At 35.5% G+C, this 26183-nt stretch overlaps 2 protein-coding genes across 3 annotated transcripts; one reads left to right on the forward strand and one right to left on the reverse strand.

The window, feature by feature from the left end:
• Nucleotides 1-25502, forward strand: LOC132063279 (protoporphyrinogen oxidase, chloroplastic). 2 transcript variants are annotated; one of them, XM_059455754.1, is made up of 9 exons: nt 1-833; nt 1332-1416; nt 1553-1700; nt 1830-1910; nt 2113-2284; nt 2840-2999; nt 3216-3319; nt 6378-6701; nt 25276-25502. In XM_059455754.1, exons 1-8 carry the CDS (start codon nt 216-218, stop codon nt 6675-6677), a joined length of 1668 nt encoding a protein of 555 aa, XP_059311737.1. In that variant the 5' UTR covers nt 1-215; the 3' UTR covers nt 6678-6701; nt 25276-25502. The 2 variants fall into 2 exon arrangements, with proteins under 2 accessions (XP_059311737.1, XP_059311736.1); XM_059455753.1 differs by lacking the exon at nt 25276-25502 and having other exon boundaries at nt 2-833; nt 6378-6794.
• Nucleotides 10935-13262, reverse strand: LOC132063278 (linamarin synthase 1-like). Its single transcript, XM_059455751.1, is given in 2 exon segments — nt 10935-12111; nt 12607-13262. Coding segments are annotated over 2 exon segments (1503 nt in total). The 5' UTR covers nt 13178-13262; the 3' UTR covers nt 10935-11179.
• Nucleotides 25503-26183: the final 681 nt, after the last annotated feature.

Genomic DNA, 26183 nt, shown 5'->3' on the forward strand with positions numbered 1-26183 from the left:
CGAACTTTGGAAACCAAAAAACAAGCCAAAAAGTGGAAATCTCGTAGCATCACCCCTTATCCCACCAGCATTCCTAACCGAACGATGTTAAGTCATGAGTAAAAACAACGGCTAAGATTGTGCAGGTGCACAAGTCCAAAATTCTTTAACCAACCAAAACGATAACGCTGATAGATTTTTCAGGATAGTCGGGCAGTCCAGCTGAAAGTGCAGTCATGACAACAGCTCCCGTCGCTAATCATCCTACTATTTTCACTCACCGGTCGCCACTGTCCTCTTCGTCGTCATTGTTATTCTTAAACCGTACAAATTTCATCCCTTACTTTTCCACCACAAAGCGCAATAATAGCACCAATTGCAATGGCTATCGAACACGATGCTCCGTCGCTAAAGATTACACAGTTCCTCCATCAGAAATCTCCGGCGGTTCGGGTCACCAGTACCCGGAGCTGGATTGCGTTGTAGTCGGAGCAGGAATTAGTGGTCTCTGTATTGCAAAGGTGATTTCCGCTAATTACCCTAATTTAATGGTAACGGAAGCGAGAGATCGTGCTGGTGGGAATATAACGACAGTAGAAAGAGATGGATATTTATGGGAAGAAGGTCCTAATAGTTTTCAGCCGTCGGATCCTATGTTGACTATGGCTGTAGATTGTGGATTGAAGGATGATTTGGTGTTGGGTGATCCTGATTCGCCTAGGTTTGTGTTGTGGAAGGGGAAATTAAGGCCTGTACCTGGAAAGCTAAGTGATCTTCCTTTCTTTGATTTGATGAGTATTCCTGGAAAGCTGAGAGCTGGTTTTGGTGCCATTGGTCTTCGCCCTTCACCTCCAGTTTGTACTCATCCCGCTTTCTTTTTTGTCTTCCTTCAATGTTCATGCATTTCTTTTTTGGCAGACTTTACTCCATGATTTCAATTTGTTTGTCTGGTTGAGAGTTGACATGAAGTTTGAGAAAATAAGAAAGACTTGAATCTTGGTGTTCTTAAATTAAAGATGTAGAATGTACTAAAATGCCCTTTAATCTTGTGTTTGAAACAAACAAAAAGAAAGTGAGACAAACAAATTGAAACAGAGGGAGTATTAATTACCAAGAGAGGAAGTACTAAACCAAGGGGAATATCCAAGTCCACCCTTCTCAACAAGAACCCAAAAAAAAAAAAAGAGCTACTAAAAACCTCTGATTGATGCATTTCTTTCTTCTGCTTGATTCTGTTTACATGAAAAATAAAGAAGAAGAAAAAAAATTGGAAATAAAAGAGAGATTGTACATTCAACATTTTGATAATGTGTGCCTTTTCCTCACTCCGCATGGTTTGGCAAAAGTGACAGGGTTATGAGGAATCAGTTGAGGAGTTCGTGCGTCGTAATCTTGGTGCCGAAGTCTTTGAACGCTTGATAGAACCATTTTGTTCTGGTACCTGCCAATTCTTCCCTATATGGCATTTGTTCATTTTCTTGAATACTGTTTGATGTAGAGATTCATATAGTGTGAAGAGCTGTGTCTATATGAATTTTCAGTCGATTTTATTTGATACTACTCGTTTTTATAGGTGTTTACGCGGGTGACCCCTCAAAACTGAGTATGAAAGCAGCATTTGGGAAAGTGTGGAAGCTGGAACAAACTGGTGGTAGCATTATTGGGGGAACCTTTAAAGCAATAAAGGAGAGATCCAGTACACCTAAAGCGCCTCGTGATCCGTAATAATGGACTTGATTCAAAGTCTTTGTGCTTTTTCTTTCTGGGCCTTGTATTTCTTTCGCTTAAGAATCTCTTTAAGAATCTCTGTATCCAGAGAGAGTATGCTGACTTGAGTAATTATTCTACAGGCGTTTACCAACACCAAAAGGACAAACAGTTGGGTCATTCAGGAAAGGTCTGAGAATGCTGCCGGACGCAATCTGTGAAAGGTGATCTTCTGCTCTCCCAGCTCAATTTTTCCACCTCCAGTAGAAAAATTGTAAAAAAAGGAAAGAGAAAAGAAGCATATCAAAAGTTAAGGACTAGTTAAAGCTCAGTTTTGGCAATTTTACTGCCTCAAGTGTGTTCGTTGGTGCTCTTGTAGTATTTTTAACTTGAAAATGCTAATAAGTTGTCTCCATGTTTCCTTAGATTGGGAAGCAAAGTAAAACTATCATGGAAGCTTTCTACAATTACAAAGTCAGAAAAAGGAGGATATCAGTTGACATACGAGACACCAGAAGGAGTAGTTTCTCTGCGAAGTCGAAGCATTGTCATGACTGTCCCATCCTATGTAGCAAGCAGCATATTACGTCCTCTTTCGGTATGTTTCCTTTACTGATTACTCCAAGGTCATTATTGTTATTGTTCATTGGTACTCTAATAGTGAAGCTTGTCTAAAAAAGTGGGTAGTGGAAATGTTTGAGCAAAAATTAGTTTTCCTTTGTTTCTGGACTAGGGAAAGGGGCTCAAACTCATTCGTAGAACACTCATATACTGTGCATGTTTTGTGTGCAATATAATAAGCAGATAAAGACTTAATCAGCAAGAAGAGAATAAATGAGAACATTTGTGTCATGCCGAGAATCAACATTTACTTGGTTAATGAGGTCAAGAGTGCAATTGTACCTCATCCCCTCATGAAGGATGGAACCTGTATCTCCTATTGCTCATGTTATTTTGATTTTTTTATATAAGATTTTATGAGCAATTTTCTTTAAATGCATTGACCTTGGATTTCCGAAGGTTTCTTCTGACGATAATGGCTTTGCAAGAAATGTGGCTCACTTAAATTGAGAAACGTTTATCTATAGGTTGTTGTCCAGTTCTTCTGTTTCTTGCTGAAGCAAAATGTATCCTAATCTTATGTTAAACTCAGGTAGCCGCAGCAGACGCACTTTCAAATTTCTACTATCCCCCAGTTGCAGCAGTCACAGTTTCATATCCTCAAGAGGCTATTCGTGACGATCGTCTGGTTGATGGTGAATTAAAGGGATTTGGGCAGTTGCATCCACGTTCACAGGGAGTGGAAACACTAGGTAGCTTTCTGTTTAAGAGATTCACTATAATTTTTGACATCAATAATCCATATCGAAGATGGATAGCTTTTATTATGATAATTGCAATATGCAACTCACTGAATGACCCTCATTACCTTGAAATTTTGACATTAACTATGAAAATCAAAGATGAATGATTAACAATAATAATAAGATCCGATTCTCATAACTGTTATATTCGTGTTTCATCTGCAGGAACAATATATAGTTCATCACTCTTCCCTAACCGTGCCCCAAATGGTCGGGTACTACTCCTGAACTACATCGGAGGAGCGACAAATTCTGAAATTTTGTCTAAGGTATTATTAAAATGGAATACACACCTTCAAGTGCCAGGGTTACTGATTTATCATAATGAACATTCATGGGCTAGCCAGTTAGGGGCCCTACAGTAACAAACAGAAAACTAAGGATGACCTTATCTCCAGATGGTTTCTGGTTGGATATTGTTCTTTTGTATGCAAATACGTTTATTTCTTGCAGTGATAGGAGAAAGCTTTTGGTGTTACCCTCTATAGATTAATGACCTAGTTGGTTTGGATTACAAAACTGTTTCTGCTTATATAACTAAGTGATGAAGGTAGTTGAGAGTTTACAATAATTATAGATTTTATTGAAGTAGTCCTTATCAAAAAAAAAAAAAAAAAAAAAAAAAAAGTTTTTTTTTTTTTTTAATTGAAGTAGTAATTAACTGTAACTGTAAACTTTGATCTTTTTAGAATAACCAACATTAATAGTGTTTAATGACACTGATTTAATTGGAAAACAGATTGAGTCATGTAAAATTATTCCAAATCAAACAAGCTCTAATTAGGGGACCAGACCTTGCTCTAATCACACAAAAGTCCGCAGTCACGATTTTGTCATTGATATATCCATTCTGAGTCGAGGCATCCTTCTTTAATTTAGCCAGTGCCTCTGGTTACCTTCTTTTTTATTTTTTTTATTTTTTTAATAACCAAAAGAAAGAAAATTTTACATGCTCTAAATGTTTTGAAGATTTAAACATATTAGGACCACTAATGTTTTGTTGCGATTTTTTTTTAGGAAGTACATTTGTTGCCATACCAACCTTGCATGTTTGCCCTGTTATACTCTTTAGTTTGAAGGATTTCCCATCAACTTGAGTGGGTGAGCTCCTTGACTAATTGATAGTAGCACATTAAATGCTGCTAATGTGGGATTATACTAAGACATGCCTTCCCCTTCTTTTGTTGACATGTTCATATTATAGCTTTAGAACTGTTGTTACACCAGTGACCTTTTAAGATTTTCTGTGCTGGCATTCCAGGATTCTTCACATGCTATTGCTCTCAGAACTCTCTTACTGCTGTTATACTACTTTAATTGTTAACTGCAACTTTTTGTTATTTTTTAATAAGGTTAAAACTGCAACCTTCTGTTTAAAAAAAAAAAAAAAAAAAGAGTAAGATGGGACTTAATAAGAATGTATAAAAGTCCCTAGACTTAGCTCCTTTATATACTTATCTATAAGGTCCAGATATTGAGTCCATTTGGCTTAGCTTATAAGTTGCTGAAAACAGCTTATAAGCTGTTTTCAGCTTTTTTGAGTGTTTGGCTGGCCAGCTTATAAGCCATTTTGTGCTTAAAATAAGCCCAAAAAAATAAGTTGGGGTAGCCCAACTTATTTTTTTTGGCTTATAAGTTGTTTTCAGTTTATAAGCGGCTTTTTTAAAGCTAAGCCAAACGGGCCCATTGTCTATAAAATTCATTGTACCAAAAAAAGTGTGATCGAAGGCATCTAATTCCCATATAATCTTTGTTCAGTTTTCCCTCAAAACCTCTATAATTTCTTGCTACTCAAACTGTTCGAGCATGCATAATAGTATTCTCCATAATTTTCTTTGCTCCTTTAGTTCCTGTCTTTGTCTGTGATCAGCCACTGAAGCCCTGTACCCATATATTAAACATGCATCACTTCTGACCCGAAACATAGTCAGAAAGATATATTTCTGCTACCCTGCTAGCCTCTTTTTTCCTCTCTTTTTTGTGCTACACAGTCCTTCTGAGGCGCGTTCATGGGCATTCCATGTAGTGTAGGAAGGGAATCCACCTTGCAACTGGGCATCTCAGTCAGTTGCTTGATATTGTCCATTTTGCCAACAGGTGGAGTTGATCCACCTTGACATCACATAACACAAGTGTATTGTGTGCAAATATATAGTTGAATGAGACACTTGAACATTATCTTGCCCTCCCATTCTAGACTCGAAGCCTCTCAAATAATCCTTGTCCTTTTCCATCGTCTACTCAGCCCTTGTATGATAAATATAAACAACATTGGATATTGTTATAGACCTCTTGAGCGTCCAAAAAGACCTATGGGTTTCCATTGATCAGGATTGTGAATTTGACCGTGGCTGTACAGAAATAAATCCAAGGAAGCCCATTTGTCCTATTGCAAATTCCAAAAACTCCTGGTTGATGCAGTCATATCCCTTTTTCAGGTCCAACTTGCACAGTAATCCTCCTGCCTTCCTGCTTCTCATCGCCGACGGCTGTCTATATGAATAAAAGTAAATGCAAGTGGTGGAACAGTTAAGAGATGAGCAATTAGAGATACAAGGAATTAGGGAACATGAACAGGAATGGGACTCCGAGTGTGAGTAGGCCACTCTTGTGTGATTAGCTGCATGTGAGTGTTATCTACTGAACTGAAGCAGTTACAGGCAAACAATGTTCTTCCTTTCCTTTTTGTCCCATGTCAAGATTCAACCGTGTGCGAGTTACTAACGAGTGTTTCACGGAAAATTTGAGAGAGAAAATAGAATGTCAAGGTGAGGTGGCTTGATATCACAAACTGCAAGTAGAGGAGGTACAACAAGGACAAAGGATAAGATACATGTGAAGTTGGTGTAATGAAGCTTGGGGAGAAATCAATTCCATCTGTGGCGATGGATAATAGCTTAGAAATTGCAACCAGATATTTTCCTTTTGTCGAAACCTTCTCTTATTTGCGTGTCTCAAAAAATAAAATAAAAAAGTGTCTATCATTTAGTTCTCCGCGCACCAATTGCTTCTTGTTTCAGACATCTTTCATTGTTTGTTGAATTTCTAATGAGATGCATAGAATCAACGAGTTGATGAGTTATGGTGACTATTGATTGAACCACGTTCCTGTATCTCTGTTTCATTCGGTTGACAATCTTGTTAGCTCTTTATCTTCTGTCTTACTTTTCCGATGTACTCTTGATTTAGATGAGTGCTACATTTTGTGCTTTTCCCATAGTGATTTTCCTTTTATAGTATTTGTACGGAAGCATTTGGCGGTTATTCTTTATGCTTCAGGGCCTTGAATAAATTGTTTCCAGCTCTGATATCTCGTTCTTCTTGCAGACGGAGAGCCAACTTGTGGAAGCAGTTGATCGTGACCTCAGAAAGATGCTTATAAAACCCAAAGCCCAAGATCCCTTTGTTACGGGTGTGCGAGTATGGCCACAAGCTATCCCTCAGTTTTTGGTTGGTCATCTCGATACGCTAGGTACTGCAAAAGCTGCTCTAAGTGATAATGGGCTTGATGGGCTGTTCCTTGGGGGTAATTATGTGTCTGGTGTAGCATTGGGGAGGTGTGTTGAAGGTGCTTATGAAATTGCGTCTGATGTAACAGGATTTCTGTCTAAGTATGCATACAAATGAAACCTGTCTCGGGAGTACTGCTAGGTCCCAACCCTTGTTAGTAATACCATTATGCCTTGTGAATATTGGCATGTGCCTAAAAGTTTTGCTCATTAGAGTTATTTTAGCCTTGGTAAATGAGCTGTGCTTGATATCAGTCGTTTTGGTTTTTATCTTGTTTATTGTTTATTTGAGGTAAAATGTTCTTGTCAAGGACATATATAATTTAAAGACCGAGTATATCTGCTAATTAGAAGAAAATCTAAATCGTCCTCTTCCCTGTGTAATGAAAATTCTCCACACGCTATCTGGACATAAATAGCAGTCTGCATTTATGGCTTGGTTAGCAGCCTGCATGGTGAGAGAAGGCGAATGTATTTTCTCCATTATTAACGTGGGGGAGGTGACCTATTTCTTTTCTCCAATTTCTTATGGTTAAATATGTTTTGCCTTGTAATTCTTTTGAGTTCTTTGGGAAATTATTCATTCCACGACCAGATATATGCTTGAGGGCATACTTGAGGCAACGAAGATTACAGACGCAAGGCGGCAAGGGTAACCTGTGAGAGTATATTTGTTTACTCATTTCTAACTTAAGGCAAAGACTAAGCAAAAGTTGATATTTCAGGAGCAAATTTGACGTTTGCTTGAGTTACTAAAAAAATATTATCACCAAGAGATGTGATAGGATGGATGAGTGACCCAAGTTTTTGGGTTCCTATAGCGCCATCAATTTAATATGCAATCATAATTGGGTTTCCAGTTAAATTTTTATAAATATTTAGTAGATTTCTTAACACATGTACATGTTTTAGGCAAAAGCTATTGAGGTCACGTGGAATCACATGTTACCATGTAGATCTGCCTCTGCCTTAAGTAAAGGTTTCAGGTTTGAGCATTAAAAATTTTAAAGTTATTGATAGAATTCGTTTTTACAAGAAATGCGCAAATAGCCGTTTTTATGACCCCTATATAAAGAATAGCCGAAGTTTATAAAGTTTTTAAGATTGAGGTGCTTCCGAATCAAACATCAGATCATCGAGATTGAATATTCAATCGCTAGCCTGGAGTTTCAAACTTCAGATTATCGGTTTGAAGTTTGGACCAAAGCCTAACTTTAGATACATATGAACTTTAAATGTCAGTTCAAACTTCCAACCTTCGGATCGAAGTTATTCTTGGCCACTTCACAACTTCAGACCTTTGGTAAACTTACGTTTAAAGGTTGGAAGTTGGTAACTGGCTGTCTGGCCAAGCCTAACATCAAACCAAGAAGATGTTTCCAGAGATCAGTAAGAAGCTCAGTTGCCAACCTTCTACGTTAAAAATAAGAACAAGATCTTTGTATCTGCATTAAGAGCAAATGTATGGTAGTTCAAGTACATTAAGGGCTCCTTTGGTTAGATCGAATGAATATGGTTTTTTTTGTTTTTTGTTTTTTCAGTGAATTAGAAAAAAATTGAGAGATTCATAATCGTATTTGAACTCAAAATCATAATTTTTTGCAAAAAACATGACTGAAACTGATCACAATTATCATTCGTATTTGTCTACTTACAATACAAAATTCAAGTTGAAATAAAGCTAATCGAGATTGGGAGAGTCCGGAGCCAAAATGGCTTCTTTTTACAGCCATTACACCAAAATGGCATGCCTTTTTTTTTTTTAAACCCAAATGGGTATTTCGTGCAATGTTGCACGAAATGCAACAAATTTTGTTTTTTTTTTTTTGGGGAAGGAAAATATTAAAGGAAAATGGTTATTTTAAGTTATTTTAAGTTTTTAACGTCGTTAAAAACTTAAAATAACCATTTTCCTTTAATATTTTCCTCCCCAACGTCTCTCTCTCTATCTCTTCCTATTTATACACCAAACCCCTTCTCCTCCACCATATATTAGAAATTTCAAGAATTCCTCCATTAAATTTCTTCTCTTTGCCATCAATTTTCTTCCTTTCCATTAATCTTTGAACCAATGATTTATAATACTAGACTTGTTTGAAATCTTTAAATTTTGCCCTTTAATCGAACCCACGTGCGGTCAAAATTTTAAAAAAAAAAAAAATTACCCGCATACTTTTGTGTACCAAAGTTATGCCGGACCCATACTTATGAACTTGGCATAAGTATCTGCAAGATTCAAAACTTCTGATAATTCCTTCACAAAGTTATAGTGGGAAATTTGCCCATTAAAAAGTATGCCCCCATCGGCATAAATTTGTTAACGAATTATCAAACTTATGAATGGGGGACTAGTATGACTTGCCTTGAAGATATATATGTATTTGTCATTCCAAACTAATTATGGGTTGCATTGTATAGCGATATGTTAATTGTTAAACACCACAACGAACCCATTGTCATTAACGTAGATACTAACTACTATTCGCTTAATTCGAACAATTTATTGTTAGGTTTTGAAGTATATATACGAGGATCCACACGAATACAATATTGATTTGTTAATTTCTTTGGGAAACATGTCCTACTTTGTCATGGACGCAAAGTTTTAGTTACTTTAAATTTAAATTCGAAAAAAATCTAGTACTGATATATTGGTTAAGTTGGACATATCGCTTGGGTTGCTTGTCTCAAGTGAATTCATACTTATGTTAATTGTTGTTAATTTGTATCGAGATTAAGCATGTGAGTTGGAACAATATACGCATAAGAAGATTAAAATGCAAGCTCGATCGAGCATACTTTCTTAGAAAGAGAATATCTTTGGAGGGCGGACTTTTAGTTATATTTAGTTAAGACTTTTAGTTGTGTTTGGACTTTTAGTTATGTTTAGTTATAATAACTTTATGAAACGTGCTTTCACCACGGGATAGTTGTATTTCATTCTTTGGATTTATGGCATTGCTAAAGAAACGATTAATGTTGCACGAAATGCAACAAATTTTTTTTTTTTTAATTTCGATTTTTTATATTAAAAACGAAATTAAAAAAAAAAAACAAAATTTGTTGCTCGTGCAACAAATACCCATTTGGGTTTAAAAAAAAAAAAGGCATGCCATTTTGGTGTAATTGTAAAAAGAAACCATTTTCTTGTCAATTGGGAACTACACTTTATGGAGTCAAGTTCTAATTAAGAGCAAATTAGGAATACAGCTAATCGGGAATGACGTGGATGGGACACACTTAATCTCCAAAGTAGCCCATGAAACATGATGGGTCATGTGCAACTTAGTTGAATGAGGGAGATTGTTGTGCGTGTGTGAACAAAGTTCCACTTGAAAAGTAGAAAAGAGAGAAATTATTAATAAGATGTTGAATATTCTTAATGGTATGAGTCCTTTTGAAAAACCACTAGAATCATATGATATATTGGGAATCTCTTATGATAATCATCCACGTTGATGCGTATCTTAATGCCTAGAAGTTGGATCGGATGGCCCTTACATAAGGATTATATTGCCTTCAATTTTTATGAAATTCAATATGCTCATAACCAATGAATGGCAAGTGCTTTTCCTTGTGTGGATCCTATTCCAATGGAGACTTGATGAGTCAATCCACCTACATGTCTTGATTTAACTGTTATATCGGGTGTTACTCTACGTATTGCTTAACGTAAAATGGGTAGGCAGTTTCTATGGTGCATAGGTCTCCCAAAAGATATCAGAGCCGAGCAAAGGTTTCCTCAGGCCAAACGGAGATTGGGCCCTCGAGTTTGGAATGAATTTTATGCAACAAGACATTGCTTTGCTAACTCGAATTGAAGCGTGATATAAAATCGGACTATCATCCGAATTATAGAGCTACGACAAAATCAAACCTAAACGAACAAAATATTGAATTGAATCGTAATCTACTGAGGGTTATTGTTCACATGAAAAGTAGAAAAGAAAAAGAAACTATTAAATAAGATGTTGAATATTCTTAATGGTGTAAGTGAGTCCTTTTAGAAAAACTGTACGGACTTGACTTAAAGCAAAAAATATTGCACCATATTAAAGATATCTTAAAATATTTTAGCACGACTATTTACCACCTTACAATAAAAATGCATAATAAAAAAATCACTATAATTATTTCCTCATGAAAAATTATTTTGTGAAAGACTTTGGTCCAAACATAACTTTATTGCATGTACAAGCAAAAGTAAAATAGAAAAACCTAGGAACTTTTAGACTAATTGGTTGACCTTTCGAATATAATAGTAAAGCAAAAGATAAGTGACTTTTCAATTAAAAAAATAAAACTGCTTTTGATTGAAATAGCAACAATTAAGTAATTTTTCATATAAAAAAAAAATACATATTTCAGGAGTTGATTGAACAGCAAAAAACAGAAAAGCTCTGAAAACGATATCATTCTACCTCTATATATTTTTCGATTAATTCAGTTGAAACATTTTATTTAAAGGAAATAAGATAGTATGATATTGCTTAGGCTTTTCTCCTACTTACAGACCTAAGCATGCATGTCTATTCCTGAATTAATTGCCCACTAGATAGAGCTGAGAATCCTCACTGCCTGGCAATGATTAGACAAGCATACATAGTATGACACCATTTTTTACTTCCTGTTAAGGAGAATATTTTCCAAGAACCTATCTAAGTCCTTGCATGAAGGCCCTCCAATAGCAGTTGCTTCTGCTGCTTTCTTCTTCCACTCCAACGCCTTGTTCTTCAACTCGTTACATTTTTCACCTTCCATCATATCCTTAATAACTCCTTCAATTTCTTCGCGCTTGACATCTTGATTAACCTCAACACCTATTCCCCACTCTGCACAAGCATATCGACAATTTGTTGGTTGCTCAGCAAAGAATGGCCAGCAAATTAGAGGAACTCCAGAAGCCATGCTTTCGATCGTAGAGTTCCATCCACAATGTGTCAGAAAAACACCAATAGACGGGTGAGAAAGAACTTGATCTTGTGGGCACCAACTTGCTAATAATCCCCTATCTTTAATCTCTTCAAGAAATTCATCAGGCAAAACGGCTGAATCGCCCATCACAATATCAGACCTAACAATCCACAAGAAAGGGTGCTTGCTATTTGCAAGTCCCCACGCGAATTCTTTCAAGTGATTGTCTGCCATTGAAGTAACACATCCATAATTCACGTAGATCACTGAACTTGGTTCCTGTTTATTCAGCCATTCAAGACATTGGAATTCTTCTTTCCATAAACTTGGCCTAAATGAGCTCAGTTTGTTTTCTGGGATTGTTTTTTCCATCAATGAAAGTGGACCTGTAACGAAAATGTTTGGAAATCTAGCTTTAATTGCTTCTAGGACTTCATGTTCCAAAGCAGTGAATGTGTTGAAGATCATTGCAGAAGTGCTCAAGCAATTTTGTGCTTCATCACCTAAATAATTTAGCAGAATCTCATCTGGATCCGTAGTCCTGATAAAGCTTGGCAAGTCTCTAAACCTAATGTTTCTCATCCCTGGTATCCCATCAACAACTCTATCCAGTGTACCATCCTCCATAAAACTATCATCTGTTCAACAAAACTATATACAAATATGAGCAAGATTTAAAATTCAACAATTAAGGGTCATTTGGAAGGGTGTATTAGGTAGAATAATGTTGGTATAAAATGTTAGTATAATGTTTGGTTGCAAATTTAAGTCTAGTACAACTATTACCAATATTACTTATACACCCTATTCAGTACTATTCTTATACATAGTAAACCATAACAATAACAATATCAATACAGTTCTTATACTTATACACGCTATTCAGTACTATTAGAAATTATGTAATGCACGTTATTTTTAGTACAACAAACCAAACAGTCAATAAGAAATAATGCGTTACTAATCAGCATAACATGCCTTCAAACAAAACAAAGTTTCTATCACAGAACTCATTGTATTTTTTTGAAATTATGGGTTGATTAATTAACGTTTGCTGAAATTTCAATATCTTTTCACATATATGTAGTTCCACATAGAAAATATTGGGTTCAATTAAAACCCTGAGTACGAACCTTTGAATGGGACAATCCCTCTTCTTCATAGTTCATGATGTTGAAGGTATCCCATATAACCACAAGCTGAGGCTGTCCAAAATTGGACATCGCGGATGCCAAATTCTTGTGCAGCCTTAATTGCAAAGCTCATCATTCCATCTGATATTATACAAGAAATTGGTGGAACAACTGATGATGAAATGAGCTTTGATAGTAAATCGCGAAAAGGAGTCAAGCAGTTCTTCCTAATCGAGTCGCACAACAAAGCAGGATCTTGAGTTGCATCACGATCTGATGGAGGCAATCCTTCCGGGATAGTCTCAAATAAGAAATCCTCGAAGCCATTCGCAAATTCAGGGCGTTGGGATCGGATTAATCGTCTATGGTTATATTCAGTGTTGACAAATGTTATATAGAAGCCTCTTGAGTGTAAAATCTTGGCTAATTTCATGAAGGGTATAACATGACCTTGTGCGGGAAATGGTATACACACTGCATGTGGCTTTTTGACAGATTGGATGCCCATGTTTAGTAAGGGATGGTGTTTCTTTTCAGTTATAACTTGTGGACCATTGCTCATTGAGTCCATTCTTATATATAGTCCAACATTGGCACTGTTTCATATCAGAATGCTCTGCGACTTGTATAATCTTTGTTCATCTTTTATTTTGCTTCTTTTGGCAACAATTTGTTTGACCACAACGATAACAAACCCAGTGTAATTCCATAAGTGGGGTCTGATGAGGGCAGAATATACGCAGATTTTATCCCTACCTTAGTGGGAAAAGAGATGTTGTTTCCGGTAGACTCTCGGCTCAAAAGAAGTATAGTCAATACAATATTGAAAGGAAAATAACAACAACAAAATAACAAGAGTACAAAACAAATAAAACAACAGGTGGTAGAAATGAAGATGCTCAGATGGATGTGTGCTCATCAACAATTTGTTTGACTATTCCAACCAATATCTAAAAGTCCAGCTAGCTAAATCACTGAACAAATATATGATCTTTGTTGACAATTCATTTCCGCCAAACTTTGTTGACAATTCATTTCCTACCTTAATTGGACATACTTGGGAATTTTTGCATGAGCACAAAAGGATGATAAGAATATAGTTTAAAAGCCAATGGAAATAAGTATTTACTGGACCATTATATTCCAATTCATTTATCTATACTATTGACTAATTCTCGTCTTTTTCTTGTAATTGCGGTGCCATACGCAACTTGTTTTGCGTCTTCTTTCGGTTCAAATCTATTGGTAAGATAAAATAGTTAATTCCCTGTCCACTTATTACTATAGTATATATGACCAAAAAAAATGATGAAAGAATAAATATAAAGTAATGTCAATTGTTCTAACATACAGAGTGACTAATTTTCAATTTGAGTTGATCGGCCCTATTAAGGGAAGTGTTATCTTTTGCTGTTTATTGTGGTGGGGAATAATATTGGAAGTTCAGGACATATGAAGATAGCTGGAGAGGAATCAAATCAACATCAGGGAAGAAAATTCATCAAGAAGACTCAATGAGGAAGAAGCAAGTTGGAGAGGGGGGAGAGAAAATGTATATATTGAACACGATTAATTTATACGTCTACCTGCAATTGAGTTCCACATTTTATTACTAGAAATCGGATCAATGGCAACAGTTCCTATTGCAACAGTTCCTTGAAATGGGCAATGGCAATTTCAAATTACAACAATTTCCCTTTATTCATTGCAACGGTTGATATAATCGAGTCCGGAGCCTAAAGGGCACTAAAATGCACAAAATAAACCAAAAGGGGTGTTCCATTCCACTATATACCAAAAGGGGTATAACATGGAGGGACCAACATTATACCCCAAAAAAAATAGCAATGTCAGACCAAAAAAAAAAAAGTAATTTAAAAGTATAACGTGGACTGATCCACGCTATACAATCCTTATTTATCTTATTAATCTTACAGAGTATGTTATACAGTCCGTTTGATGGACAATGATTTAAGTAATTATACAACCTATTAAGTATTGCCAAGTGTTAACAAAGGACAAAACTTAAGCTATATGCCTTTGTGGATTTCTTTGTGCCATGTTATCAATTTAAACCACTAATTAAGACCATTTTGAGAACAATGGAGGATGAATACATATACTTACACGTGTCACTCATTATTTCTCTTAAGAAAAGCACCTGTTTTTTGTTAAGTTCATCAATCGTTCTCATTGATTTCCCAAGTGCGAGGAAGGAAGAAGCATCCTATATGTAATTCCACCTTCTTCGTGCACAACTGCACCACCCCAATATAAATTAACTCTTACATAATTTTCCGCCATATTATTTTCAAGAGAATAAAAATGTAAACATGAATGGAGAATGCAAGAAAGAAGTGGAGAATTCTTGAAAAAATGGAGTCTACAAGAGAGATATGCAGAATACAAGAGAGAATTGGAGAATTCTTGAAAAAATCTCAACTGATATATAAAAAAAAAATGAATCATGGACCTCTGAATGTAATAATGCAAATGTTAAAAAAATTTATTTACTGTTTGATTTTACGACTGCATGCTTGATTTGACGATTGCATGGCAGGTTTGACGACTGCATGCATTCTCAGCTTTAATATAAAAAAAAATACAAATTAATTTACTGTTTGCTTTTACAATTACATACTTGATTTGACGGTTGCCTTGCAGGTTTGACGACTACATGGATTCTCAGCTTTAACAAAAAAAAAAAATTACAAATTAATTCTTGTTTGCTTTTACGATTGCATGCTTAATTTGACGACTGCCTAGCAAATTTGATCGTATTGATTCTCAGCTATAACATGCATAAAAACAATTTACAAGAATCAATTGTTGCAATTTTTATAAAAGTGACAATTACATATAGGATGCTTCTTCCTTCCTCGCACTTGGGAAATCAATGAGAACGATTGATGGACTTAACAAAAAAACAGGTGCTTTTCTTAAGAGAAATAATGAGTGACACGTGTAAGTATATGTATTCATCCTCCATTGTTCTCAAAATGGTCTTAATTAGTGGTTTAAATTGATAACATGGCACAAAAAAACAATTATACTTAAGAATCATACTTAGTAGGTTGGATAATTACTTTATAAAAGACTGTATAACATACAATATACATATACAACATTATAAATTTTGCAAGGAGTGCCCTTCTTCCCTCATGTGCTTGGTCTTTAATTTTGCACTTGGGAAATTAAAAAAAAAAATCGCAAGACAAGGGTTGAAGTAACGATTGATTACAAATTTTATGCCGGACCCGGCATACTCATACCTTATGGGGCGGACTTGGCATAAAAAACAGGTGCTGATAATTTCTTAAGAGAAATAATGGGCAAACTTTCTTCATCACGTGTAAGTATATGTATCTACATCCTCCATTGTTCTCATGTAAAAATGGTGAAATATAATTAGTGGTTTGAAATTGATAACATGACTCAAAGAAATCCACAAAGGCATATATTTAGTTAAGTTTTTCCGGAGTTTGTATGCAACGGGGAATCTAGCAATAATTTGTCTAACCATCCAATAGTAGGTTGGATCAAATCCTACTCTTGACATAGTAGGCATGGATCCACTTTATCCAAACGGACTTTTGTATAACATAACTTTGTGAAGATGAATCAAAGTTATGTATCCGTGGTAAATTACGCCCATAAGGCATAAGTATATACAACATTGATAATTCCTTCACAAGTTATGCGGGGGGGGGGGTATAATACTTTTAATGGGCAAACTTTCTTCATCACAACACTTGCACATTATACAAATTGGTTAAATTTTGATCCTATTAGCGTTGTTTTTTTATTATTTTTATTTTTTATTTTGATTGACTCTTTCTGATTACCTAATAATTGCAAGAATTTAGTTGAATCAAGCTTTTCCGGGTTGAGAAGATATGCACTTGCTCAGGATTCTCCAAGAACCAATAATTTGTCTAACCATCCAATATTCGGTATATAAATTGGTCAAATCCTACTCTTTGGAAGGCATGGATCCACTTTATCCATTTACTTTTATGTGCATTTTGAAGGAATTATCAAAGTTATGCCGGATCCTGGATTACAAGGCATATAGTCAAACGTAATTCGTTCAAAACACACAACGAAATTTAAACTAATTTACGAATTTTTTTTTAAAATTTTTTTACTATGGGTGTTAGAGGGCAAATTTTAAAGATTTCAAATATGAGGCAAAATTTAAAGACCACCCCGAAAGAAGGGCAATTCGCGAATTGTTTAAATTTAAAAATAATGGTCCACGTTATACTTTTAAATTTTGTTTTGTTTTTTTATTTTTATTTTTTATTTTGGGTCTGACATTGAAATTTTTTTTGGGGGTATAACGTTGGCCCCTCCATGTTATACCCCTTTTGGTATATAGTGGAATGGAACACCCCTTTTGATTTATTTTGTGCATTTTAGTGCTCTTTAGGCTCCGGACTCGATATAGTCAAACGCAACTGTTCAAACACACAACAGTATCATTTTATGTGACAGCTAGTGAGGATGTTGCAGCGGTTTAAATGAAAATAATGTAACGTTTTTTTATTGCTATTACAAGGAACTAGTATTAGTACCCGTGCGGAAAATAGGCTCAAAAAGTAGGCTAAGAATAGAAATTGCACTATAGTTTACGAATTTTTTTTTTTTTTTTTTTTTTTAGGTTATAGTTCATAGACTCTGACTTGCTATATATTTTCACACAATAATTTGTCTAATTACAATAGATTAAGTTCTTGTTAATAGAGATTGACGTTTTTATAAATACGTATAACTAATATGATTGTATGTAAGATTACTTAGCACCAATTTTGTTATTATTTTTAAGTCATCATCTTGACTAATACTATGATTTATAATTTTGTAAAAATTGCTTCAACAGCTCCAACGAGATGACTTATAACACCCTGATGTTTTGTACACTCAGCAAAGTTCACATAGAAAAGAAAAACAATATTTCATCATATCGATATTGTAGTCTTCGTGCACACTTAAAATTGAGAATCATTTTTTTGGACAAATAATTAATATGCTATATATCCACTAATAAGTAATAACCACAAGACAAATACGAAATAATTCAAAAAGATATGATGAGTTCTAAACTTTTTATTTGTCTGAGGCAGAAAATAAACATGAAGAGGTCTTCAATAGAACAAATTCTCCGACAACTTTGAGCTGACACATTTTCTCTTATCTACGACTGAACTTATAAGGATAGCTTTTTTATTCCTATATTTTTCACACATGCATTTAAATTTAAGTAAAATAATAGTGCATTGTTGCAATTCCATAATTAGTCATGAAATTCACAAAATATTAAAGTAAACCATCTATATTTACAATTTATAAGTCCAGTATTTTTAGAAGGGAGAAAAGTAAATACCATTGATTTAGAGGCTTTATTATACATACATCAATAAATTCATTCGACACAAACACAATGCTCAATGAAAAAAAAATTTGATAATTAAGAATGAATAGTTAATGATCAGTAACAAAAATAGGAGAAGAAACAACTCTCGAGGGAAGCCATGATGGCAGGGCTGATTTTGAGAAGAAAACTTAAATAAAAACATTGGAACCACTAAGTAATTTAAACTCTATGCTATATTCTGCAAATACAGAACATAGAAAAATAATATAAAGAAATCTCAAATGCTAACCTTATCACGTGAAACATCTGAATAAAATAACAACTTTTATATAGCGCCAACTGCGGAGACAATGAACTTGTATACATTTCAATAAACCAAAAAAGATCTAGTCTAACAACAACATGTGTTGTGTTAGTACCTCTGCTATTTCCTTGAATAATTTCACAATTTTCTCAACCTAAACAAAAACAAAAAAAATAAAAAAACAAAAAAGAAGTTTTTTCTGCAAAAAATCATTCAATACTGTTAGAAATAATATACGAAATATAATAAAACAATATATTATATATAGTAACTAAAATCTTACTATCAATGAAAAGTGGATTGACATAGATATAAATAGACAATACAAAAATATCAAACATCTATAATAAAAGTAATAATGTAAATTTCTTACATCCCAGGATATCTTGTTTCGTCTACATAGGAACTTGAGTAAGGAGTAAACCTTTTTATTTTGGGATTTTCTAGAGTTTGAAAACGAGAACTCCTTTCCTTATTTGGTGTATCTACTTGAGCCGGATGAAAGGATACTTCCAAGTCCGATTTTGAAGTGGGGAGATCCTATAGAATCCTATCCCAATTTTTCTTTTGCTAGGCCCATAACGAAAAAACCTACTTTCTTACGATTACGAGGTTCATTTGAATATGAAATTCAATCCTGGAAATACAGCATCCCACTTTTTTTTACTACTCAAGGTTTCGATATATTTCGAAATCGAGAAATTTCTACTGGGGCGGGTGCTATCCGAGAACAATTAGCCGATTTAGATTTGCGAATTATTATAGAAAATTCGTTGGTAGAATGGAAACAATTAGGAGAAGAAGGTCCCACGGGGAATGAATGGGAAGATCGAAAAATTGTAAGAAGAAAAGATTTTTTAGTTAGACGTATGGAATTAGCTAAGCATTTTATTCGAACAAATATAGAACCGGAATGGATGGTTTTATGTCTCTTACCGGTTCTGCCTCCCGAGTTAAGACCCATCATTCAGATAGAAGGGGGTAAACTGATGAGTTCAGATATTAATGAACTCTATAGAAGAGTTATCTATCGGAACAATACTCTTACTGATCTATTAACAACAAGTAGATCTACACCAAGAGAATTAGTAATGTGTCAGGAGAAATTAGTACAAGAAGCCGTGGATACACTCCTTGATAATGGAATTCGGGGACAACCAATGAGCGACAGTCATAATAAAGTTTACAAGTTATTTTCTGATGTAATTGAAGGCAAAGAGGGAAGATTTCATGAGACTCTGCTTGGCAAACGAGTCGATTATTTAGGACATTCTGTCATTGCCGTGGGTCCTTCACTTTCATTACATCGATGTGGATTGCCTCGTGAAATAGCAATAGAATTTTTCCAGAAATTTGTAATTCGTGGTCTAATTAGACGACACCTTGCTTCGACCATAAGACTTCTAAGAGTAAAATTCGAGAAAACAGCGGATTGTTTAGGAAATACTTCAAGAAGTTATGCAGGGATATCCTGTCTTGTTGAATAGAGCACCCACTCTGCATAGATTAAGCATACATGCATTCCAGCCCATTTTAGTGGAGGGGCGCGCTATTTGTTTACATCCATTAGTTTGCAGGGGATTCAATGCCGATTTTGATAGATATCAAATGGCTGTTCATGTACCTTTTTATCCTTGGAGGCTCAAGTAGAGGCCCGTTTACTTATGTTTTCTCATATGAATCTTTTATCTCTGGCTATTGGGGATCCCATGTCCGTACCAATGCAAGATATGCTTATTGGACTCTATGTATTAACGAGCGCAAATCATCGAGGTATTTGTGTAATAGATATAATCCATGTAATCGCAGAAACTATCAAAATCCAAAAAGAAGTGACAATAGCTACTATAAGTATACGAAAGAACCCTTTTTTTTTCGAATTCCTATGATGCAATTGGGGCTTATTGGTAGAAACGAATCAATTAAGATAGTCCATTGTGGCTTCGGTGGAGACTAGATCAACGCATTATTGCTTCAATAGAAACCCCCATCGAAGTTCACTATGAATCTTTAGGTACTTTTTATGAGATTCATAGACACTATTCTAATAGTAAGAAGTCTGAAAAAACAAATCCTTTTTATATACATTCGAACTACTGTTGGTCATATTGCTCTTTATCGAGAAATCGAAGAAGCTATATAGGGGTTTTCTCGGGCCTATTCATATGGTATCTAACGTAATTCTATGATACCCGTGGGACTTCGGGGTTCTCCGGTTCAGCTAGGTGCATAGTTCTAGAATTTATGCGCGAATCAAGATAGATAAAAGGGAAGTTTTACAATCACCGACTCAAACCCATTGTCGAATCCTACTCAGCGGAATATGGAGGTAGTTATGGCAGAACATGCCAATCTGGTCTTTCACAATAAAGGGATAGACGGCACTGCCATCAAACAACTTATTAGTAGATTGATAGAGAACTTCGGAATGGCATATGCATCACATATCCTGGATCAAGTAAGAACTTTGGGATTCCAACAAGCTACTGCTACATCCATTTCATTAGGAATTGATGATCTTTTAACAATACCTTCTAAGGGATGGCTAGTTCAAGATCTTTGAACAACAAAGTTTTATTTTCAAAAAACACCATCATTATGGGAATGTACACGCGGTAGAAAAATTGCGTCAATCCATTGAAATATGGTATGCTACAAGTGAATATTTGCGACAAGAAATGAATCCTACTTTTAGGATGACTAACCCTTTTAATCCAGTTCATATAATGTCTTTCTAGGGAGCTAGAGGAAATGCATCTCAGGTACATCAGTTAGTAGGTATGAGAGGATTAATGTCGGATCCTCAAGGACAAATGATTGATTTACCTATTCAAAGCAATTTGCGCGAAGGACTCTCTTTAACATAATACATCATTTCTTGTTATGAAGCCCGTAAAGGAGTTGTGGATACTGATGTACGAACATCAGATGCTGGATATCTCACTCACGCGTACTTGTTGAAGTAGTTCAACACATTGTTGTTCATCGAACGGATTGTGGCACCGCCCGGGGTATTTATGTGAGTCCTCAAAATGGGATGATGCCGGAAAGGATTTTTAGCCAAACATTAATTGGCTGTGTATTAGCAGATGATAGATACATGGATCCGCGATTTATTGCCACCCGAAATCAAGACATTGGCATTGGACTTGTAAATCGATTCATTACCTTTCGGGCACAACTAATCTCTATTCGAACTCTCTTTACTAGTAGGAGTAAATCTTGGATTTGTCGATTATGTTATGGTCGGAGTCCTACTTATGGAGACCTAGTTGAATTGGGGGAAGCTGTAGGTATTATTGCAGGTCAATCGATTGGAGAATCGGATACTCAATTAACATTAAGAACTTTTCATACCGGAGGAGTATTCACAAGGGGTATTGCAAAAAATATACGAGCCCTATCTAATGGAAAAATAAAATTCAACAAGGATTTGGTTCATCCGATACGTACACGTCATGGGCATCCCTCCTTTCTATGTTCTATAGACTTATATGTAACTATTAAGAGTGAAGATATTCTACATAATGTGAATATTCCACCCAAAAGTTTGCTTTTAGTTCAAAACAATCAATATGTAGAATCATAATAAGTAATTGCTGAGATTCGTGCAGGAATAACAACTTTGAATTTTAAAGAGAAAGTTCGAAAACATATTTATTCTGATTCAGACGGAGAAATACACTGGAGTACTGATGTCTATCATGCACCCGAATTTACATATGGTAATGTTCATCTATTACCAAAACAAGTCATTTATGGATATTATTAGGAGGGCCGTGCAGGTCCAGTCTAGTCTGCCTTTCGATCCACAAGGATTAGGATTAAATGAATACGCATTCTCTTTCTGGCAAGTGAAGATATACTTCTAACCTCTCAGTACCAATGATCGGGATGCGAAATTATTTAGTTCGGGTCTTTCTGGTAAAAAAGAAGATAGGATTCGATTATTCAAACCTTAATCGAATCATATGTGCGGTCGGTATAAGCTCGTATATTCGCCTATTCTCCACGAAAATTCTGATTTATTATCAAAAAGGCGAAGAAATAAATTCATCATTCCACTACACTCGATTCAAGAACTCGAGAATGAACTAATGCCCGTTCGGGTATCTCGATTGAAATCCCCGTAAATGGTATTTTCCGTCGAAATAGTATTCTTGCTTATTTCGATGATCCTCGATACAGAAGAAAGAGGTCGGGCATTAGTAAATATGGGACTATAGAAACGCATTCAATCATCAAAAAAGAGGATTTGACTGAGCATCGAGGAGTCAAGGAATTTAGCCCAAAATACCAAATGAAAGTAGATCGATTTTTTTTTCATTCCTAAAGAGGTACACATCTTGCCTAGATCTTCTTCCATAATGGTACAGAACAATAGTATCGTTGGGGTAGATACAAAAATCACCTTAAATTAAGAAGCCGAATCGGTGGGTTGGTCTGGGTGGAGAGAAAAATAAAGAATTGAACTTAAAATCTTTTCTGGAGATATCCATTTTCCTGGCAGACAGATAAGATATCCAGACATACCGGCATTTTGATACCACCAAGAACAAGAAAAAGAAATTCCAAGGAATTGAAAAAAAGTGAAAAATTGGATCTATGTCCAAACGGATTACACCTAGTAAGAAAAGATTTTTTGTTTTAGTTTGACCAATCGTCACATATGAAATAACGGACGCTATAAATTTAGCAACCCTTTTTCCACTGGATCCATTGCAGGAAAGGGATAATGTGCAACTTCAAATTGTCAATTGTATCCTTTATGGAAATGGCAAACCGAATCGAGAAATTTCTGACACAAGTATTCAATTAGATCGAACTTGTTTGATATTGAATTGGAATCAAGACAAAAAAAGTTCTTCTTGCGAAGGAGCTCGTGCTTCTTTTGTTGAAATAAGGACAAATGGTTTGAGTCGAATGGTTTGAGTCGATATTTCCTAAGAATTGGAATCCAGACAAAAAAAGTTCTTCTTGCGAGGAAGCCCGTGCTTCTTTTGTTGAAATAAGGACAAATGGCTTGATTTGACATTTCCTAAGAATCAACTTAGTAAAATCCTCTATTTCATATATCGGAAAAAGGAATGATCCGTTGGTGTCAGGTTTGCTCTCTGATAACGGATCAGATCAACCCCTTTTCTTCCATTTATTCCTATTCCAAGACAAAAATTCAACAATCTCTTAACCAACCGCAAGGAACTATACGTTGTTGAATAGAAATAAGAAAATGTCTTATTAAGGAAGGAATTGTTCCATACGTATTATGCCAAAAAAGTATGATCGAAGGCATCTAATCCCCATATAATTGTTTTCCCTCAAAACCTCTATAAGTTCTTGCTACTCAAACTGTTCGAGTATACATTATAGTATTCTCCATAATTTTCTTTGCTCCTTTAGTTCCTGTCTTTTTCTGTCATCAATCACTGAAGCCCTGTACCCATATATTAAACATGCACCACTCATGTACCCGATACATATTCAGAAAGATATGTTTCTGCTAGCCTCTTTTTTTTTTTTTTTTTTTTTTGTGCTACACAGTCCTTCTGAGATGCGTTCATAGGAATTCCATGTAGTGTAGGAAGGGAATCCACAATACAACTGGGCATCTCAGTCAGTTGATTGATATTGTCCATTTTACCAACAGATGGAGTTGATCCACCTTGACATCACATAACACAAGTGTATCATGTGCAAATATATAGTAGAATGAGACAATTGAACAATATCTTGCCCTCCCATTCTAGACTCGAAGCCTCTCAAATAATCCTTGTCCTTTTCCATCGTCTACTCAGCCCTTCTATGATAAATATAAACAACATTGGATAATGTTATAGACCTCTTGAGCATCCAAAAGACCTGTGGGTTTCCATTGATCAGGATTGTGAATTTGACCATGGCTGTACAGAAATAAATCCAGGGAAGCCCATTTGTCCTATTGCAAATTCCAAATATTCCTGGTTGATGCAGTCATATCCCTTTTTCAGGTCCAACTTGCATAGTAATCCTCCTTCCTTCCCGCTTCTCATTGCCGACGGCTGTCTATATGAATAAAAGTAAATGCAAGTGGTGGAACAGTTAAGAGATGAGCAATTAGGGAACATGAACAGGAATAGGACTCCGAGTGTGAGTAGGCCACTCTTGTGTGATTAGCTGCATGTGAGTGTTATCTCCAGAACTGAAGCAGTTATAGGCAAACAATGTTCTTCCTTTCCTTTTTGTCCTATGTCAAGATTCAACCGTGTGCGAGTTACTAACGAGTGTTTCACGAAAAATTTGAGAGAGAAAATAGAATGTCAAGGTGAGGTGGCTTGATATCATTTAGTCCTCCGCGCACCGATTGCTTCTTGTTTCAGACATCTTTCATTGTTTGTTGAATTTCTAATGAGATGCATAGAATCAACGAGTTGATGAGTTATGGTGACTATTGATTGAACCACGTTCTTGTATCTCTGTTTCATTAGGTTGACAATCTTGTTATCTCTTTATCTCCTGTCTTACTTTTCCAATGTACTCTTGATTTAGATGAGTGCTGCATTTTGTGCTTTTCCTATAATGATTTTCTTTTTATAGTATTTGTACGGAAGCATTTGGCGGTTATTCTTTATGCTTCAGGGCCTTGAATAAATTGTTTCCAGCTCTGATACCTCTTTCTTCTTGCAGACGAAGAGCCAACTTGTGGAAGCGATTGATCGTGACCTCGTAAAGATGCTTATAAAACCCAAAGCCCAAGATCCCTTTGTTACGGGTGTGCGAGTATGGCCACAAGCTATCACAGCTTTTTGGTTGGTCATCCGGATACACTAGGTACCTGCAAAAGCTCGCTCTAAGTGATAATGGGCTTGATGGGCTGTTCCTTGGGGGGTAATCATGTGTCTAGTGTAGCATTGAGGAGGTGTGTTGAAGGTGCTTATGAAATTGCGTACGATGTAACAGATTTTTGTCTAAGTATGCATACAAATGAAACCCTGTCTCGGAGTCTTGCTAGGTCCAACCCTTGTTAGTAATACCATTATGCCTTGTGAATATTGGCATGTGCCTAAAAGTTTTGCTCATTAGAGTTATTTTAGCCTTGGTAAATGATTTGTTCTTGATATCAGTCGTTTTGGTTTTTATCCTGATTCTTATTTAGTTGAGGTAAAATGTTCTTGTTAAGGACATATATAATTTAAAGACCGAGTATATCTGCTAATTAGAAGAAAATCTAAATCGTCCTCTTCGCTGTGTAATGAAAATTCTCCACACGCTATCCGGGACATAAATATGAGGTCTACATTTATGGCTTGGTTAGCAGCCTGCATGGTGAGAGAAGGCGAATGTATTTTCTACATTATTAACGTGGGGGAGGTGGCCTATTTCTTTTCTCCAATTTCTTATGGTTAAATATGTTTTGCCTTGTAATTCTTTTGAGTTCTTTGGGAAATTATTCATTCCACGACCAGATGTATACTTGAGGGCATACTTGGGCAACGAAGATTACAGATGCAAGGCGGCAAGGGTAACCTGTGAGAGTATATTTGTTACGCATTTCTAACTTAAGGCAAAATTAAGCAAAAGTTGATATTTCAGGAGCAAATTTGACGTTTTCTCTAGAGTTAATAAAAAAATATTATCACCAAGGATGGGATGGGATGGATGAGTGACCCAATTTTAAAATTTTTGGGTTCCTATAGCGCCATAGCGGAGTCAAGTTAATACGTAATCATAATTGTCAAATTTTTATAAATATTTAGTAGATTTCTTAACACATGTACATGTTTTTGGCAAAAGCTATTGAGTTCAAGTGGAATCACATGTTACCATGTAGATCTGCCTCTGCCTTAAGTAAAGGTTTCAGGTTCGAGCATTGAAAATTTTAAAGTTTTTGATAGAATTCGTTTCTACAAGAAATGCACG

Source organism: Lycium ferocissimum, chromosome 7, assembly GCF_029784015.1.
Source record: "Lycium ferocissimum isolate CSIRO_LF1 chromosome 7, AGI_CSIRO_Lferr_CH_V1, whole genome shotgun sequence".
In the NCBI taxonomy this organism is placed as follows: Eukaryota; Viridiplantae; Streptophyta; class Magnoliopsida; order Solanales; family Solanaceae; genus Lycium; species Lycium ferocissimum.